This window comes from Aquarana catesbeiana, linkage group LG10 (genome assembly GCF_042186555.1).
Source record: "Aquarana catesbeiana isolate 2022-GZ linkage group LG10, ASM4218655v1, whole genome shotgun sequence".
Lineage (NCBI taxonomy): Eukaryota > Metazoa > Chordata > Amphibia > Anura > Ranidae > Aquarana > Aquarana catesbeiana.
In genome coordinates this window covers 254,554,761-254,559,121 of record NC_133333.1, presented here as the reverse complement: position 1 = coordinate 254,559,121, position 4,361 = coordinate 254,554,761, and the positions used below count along the sequence as shown (strand labels likewise).

At 57.0% G+C, this 4,361-nt stretch overlaps 1 protein-coding gene across 1 annotated transcript in view; it reads right to left on the bottom strand.

The window, feature by feature from the left end:
- LOC141111397 (polynucleotide 5'-hydroxyl-kinase NOL9-like) overlaps window positions 1-1,452 on the bottom strand; it is a gene marked incomplete in the record, with an annotated part of 14,092 nt that extends 12,640 nt beyond the window's left edge. The window contains 2 exon segments of the mRNA XM_073603656.1: window positions 82-212; window positions 1,090-1,452. Coding sequence (XP_073459757.1) covers window positions 82-195 — 114 coding nt within the window.
- Between the last annotated feature and the right edge of the window lie 2,909 nt (window positions 1,453-4,361).

The window sequence follows — 4,361 nt, the reverse complement described above, 5'->3', positions numbered from 1 at the left end:
AATATAGGACATTCTTGGTTTTGGGGGTTTTGAACACGGCCTTAGGCTCCTGTATACACCCCATCCCCCGCTCTGACATACCGGCTTGGCAGAGAAGATCTTGGCGTACTCCGGATGGGTCTGAATATAGCTGCTGGTCGGTTCTTCTAGACGTTCCATCAGTAGAATAGAACATGAAGATTTAAAGTTGGTCATCACCGTCCGTCTGCGTTCTGGAAGGAGAAAGAAAAAAAAAAATGGATGCTAAAAATACTACTAGACCCCAATATTTCTACAGCTCCGAGATCATCACCCCACATGGACCCCCCATAACCCCGATATTCCCCCCCCAGAGGGCTGTCTATGTACAGACATTATGTCACCTGATGTGGGGGGTGTCAGAGGATTATTATATAGAATATAAAAGGCATGTTCCTGGAAGGTGGAGAGGTGAATGGGGCCATAACTGGGAGAGAATGAGGTCTTCTGGTCAGGGGAGGGGGGGACTTGTAGTCAGGGAGGGGGGGACGCTGGACTTGTAGTCAGGGAGGGGGGGACGCTGGGACTTGTAGTCAGGGAGGGGGGGACGCTGGGACTTGTAGTCAGGGAGGGGGGGACGCTGGGACTTGTAGTCAGGGAGGGGGGGACGCTGGGACTTGTAGTCAGGGAGGGGGGGACGCTGGGACTTGTAGTCAGGGAGGGGGGGACGCTGGGACTTGTAGTCAGGGAGGGGGGGACGCTGGGACTTGTAGTCAGGGAGGGGGGGACGCTGGGACTTGTAGTCAGGGAGGGGGGGACGCTGGGACTTGTAGTCAGGGAGGGGGGGACGCTGGGACTTGTAGTCAGGGAGGGGGGGACGCTGGGACTTGTAGTCAGGGAGGGGGGGACGCTGGGACTTGTAGTCAGGGAGGGGGGGACGCTGGGACTTGTAGTCAGGGAGGGGGGGACGCTGGGACTTGTAGTCAGGGGGGGGGGGGGACGACGCTGGGACTTGTAGTCAGGGAGGGGGGGACGCTGGGACTTGTAGTCAGGGAGGGGGGGACGCTGGGACTTGTAGTCAGGGAGGGTGGGACGCTGGGACTTGTAGTCCTCCTCCGGGGGGAGACACACCTGTCCGGGGCCCAGTAGCAGGACACACACTCCCTCCTCGGCCAGCACGGCGGACATGGAGGGGGTCGGGCTCTCCTGGGAGGTGGATGGCCGGGACTCGGAACTCTCCGGGCCTCTCATCTTCTTCCTTCTCTTCGCTCCGGTATGCCGAGCCCGCTGTGATCGGCTCTTCCCCGGGCGGACCTTCAGGACGGCTCCGGACCGGGCGGGGAACATCCGGGGATCCATCTCTCTCTCTCTCTCTCTCTGTCTGAGGAAAAGACAGGAGACGCTCCGCGCTTTCCCGCTCCTCCTGTACGCCACCCAAACCCGCCCCTCAGCGCTAGCGTGGGGACGTACAACGCGGCGTGTGTCCGGGTCACGTGACCCGGAAATGGTGCCACAGACTGGAGCTCCAGTCTACAGCCCGATCTTCGAGCTCGCGAGATCTCGTGTCAGGTGACCTTCAGAAGTCCCACAGGGCGTCCCTCCGCTGGCCGCCATCTTAGTTGTGGTAAACTCTATGTTGAAATCCCCGCTATCTCGACCGCTGTATCGGGAATGTTATCCTCTTACAGGATACATCTATCCCTGCTCTGGTCTACCAGCCCGCTGGAAAGGAGCCTGGCTGCGGGTTTGACGTGGACGGTGGAGAACGGGCGCCATCTTGGTTGTGGCAGCCGTGTTGCCAGTGCTAGAAAATCTCTGAGGAGGAATTTTTTTTTTTTCAAATTATTAAACTAAAGTGAAGGGCCATGGAGGTGTTCAGTGTAACATTACAACATTTCCAGGGTCTGTTTACAGCTGAGGAGGGCATAGTTGCCAACATTGTAAAAAAAAAAATGTGGGACACTTTTGTGGCTGTAGGCGGAGCCGTACAAAAAATTAGGGGGCGGGGCATTCGTTTGTAGGCGCGACCTAGGAAAAATATACAAGTGCGGCACGTGAAACGCGTCACGCCGAAAAATGGGTGTGGTTTACGCGGCACAGTGGGTGTGGCTTAAATGGGCGTGGCTCAAGAGGGTGTGGTTAGAGTCTGAGATGAATGAGGGATGGAGAGGGAAAGGGGGAGAGGGAAATGACGGGACTGCAGCCCAGGTCCTACACAATAAAAATATGTGTATTCTAGAAAGTTAACAATCATCAGATAAAGATACTCCAAACACCTGGTGTTAGCACTTCAATCATCCCGGCACCATGGTTGTTATGGTGTCAGGATGATTGAAGTGCATTATTTCTATTATTACATTGTAATATAAAAAAAAATTATTCAACTCACCATAATGCAGAATCAGTGGGATCCCTGAGCGTGTCACTAGCCACGTCGCCTGCCACCAGCCGTCCGTCCTTGCGTCAGATGTCCCAGCAGAGTCCTTCCTTGCATCAGATGTCCCCAGCGGAGCCCCCCTACATCAGATGTCCCCAGCAGAGCCCCCCCTCACACCAAGAGTCCCCGGCGGAGCTCCCCCTCACATCAGATGTCCCCAGCGGAGCCCCCTCTCACATCAGGTGTCCCCGGCGGAGCTCCCCCTCACATCAGGTGTCCCCGGCGGAGCTCCCCCTCACATCAGGTGTCCCCAGCGGAGCCCCCTCTCACATCAGGTGTCCCCAGCGGAGCCCCCCCTCACATCAGGTGTCCCCAGCGGAGCCCCCTCTCACATCAGGTGTCCCCAGCGAAGCCCCCTCTCACATCAGGTGTCCCCAGCGGAGCCCCCTCTCACATCAGGTGTCCCCGGCGGAGCTCCCCCTCACATCAGGTGTCCCCGGCGGAGCTCCCCCTCACATCAGGTGTCCCCGGCGAAGCCCCCCCCTCACATCAGGTGTCCCCAGCGAAGCCCCCCCTCACATCAGGTGTCCCCGGCGGAGCCCCCTCTCACATCAGGTGTCCCCAGCGGAGCCCCCTCTCACATCAGGTGTCCCGTGCGGAGTCCCCCTTGCATCAGGTGTCCCCAGTGGAACCCCCCCTCACATCAGGTGTCCCCAGTGGACCCCCCTCACATCAGGTGTCCCCAGTGGAGCCCCCCTCGCATCAGGTGTGTCCCCAGTGGACCCCCCCTCACATCAGGTGTCCCCAGTGGAGCCCCGCTTGCATCAGTTGTGTCCCCAAAGGAGCCCCCCCCTCACATCAGGAGTCCCACAGCGGTGCACGCCCGCCCCCCCCCCCCACCTCAGAGGTGTCCTAGTAGTAGCATGAACCCCCGCCCCTTTCCATATCAGACAGGAAGATGGCTGGGGGAGGGGGGGCTAGACGGAGCTCCTGCGTCGCCGCCCACCCTCCGCCCCGCTCCGCCTACCCCCCCACCCCGCTGCCAGTCTGATATGGAAAGGGGCGGGGGGGTAGGTGGAGCGGGGCGGAGGGTGGGCGGCGACGCAGGAGCTCCGTCTAGCCCCCCCCCCCAGCCGTCTTCCTGAACTTCATCAAAATGGCGGCCGGCGGGACATTTCCCGGGACACCAGAAATTCAGGAATGGCGTCCAAGTCCCGGGAATGTCCCGGGAAATCCGGAACAGTTGGCAAGTATGGGAGGGGCTCACTTTTGTTGCCAGCAGTTTAGACATTAATGGCTGTGTGTTGAGTTATTTTGAGGGGACAGCAAATTTACACTGTTATACAAGCTGTACACTCACTACTTTACATTGTAGACAAGTGTCATTTCTTCAGTGTTGTCACATGAAAAGATAGAAGAAAAAAAGATTTACAAAAATGTGAGGGGTGTACTTACTTTTTTGAGATACTGTATATTGGGGGGGGGGGGGGGGTGTATTATATGTAAACCAGAGACAGGCCATGCCATGTGGGTAAGTCACTTTGCCTGTAGGAGGCGCCCCATCGCAGGATATGTACTGTGGGGGGTTGGGAACCGGTGAACAGCCATCAATAGCTATTAGAGGAGCCAAACAATCTGATTTGTATTTTTTGCCTGCAAGGTGGGGGGAATGAACAGAGGAGTGTAACATACACTATATTACCAAAAGTATTGGGACGCCTGCCTTTACACACACATGACCTTTAATGGCACCCCAGTCTTAAGCCTCATACACACGATCGGATTTTCCACAGACAAAGCGAAGGACTTTTGTCTGAAGGGCGTTGGCCGGGAACTTGTCATACAAACGGCAAAGAATTGTCGGCCAACAAACACGAAACTACCTGGTTCTTTAGCGCCACCCTTTCGGCAACTTCTGCTAATGTTGTGTTATGGCGAGCATTGCCTCCGGGCATGGCGTGTTTGTGCTTTGGATTTTTGTCCGACGGACTTCTGTACACGCGATTGGAAAATCCGACAACACACA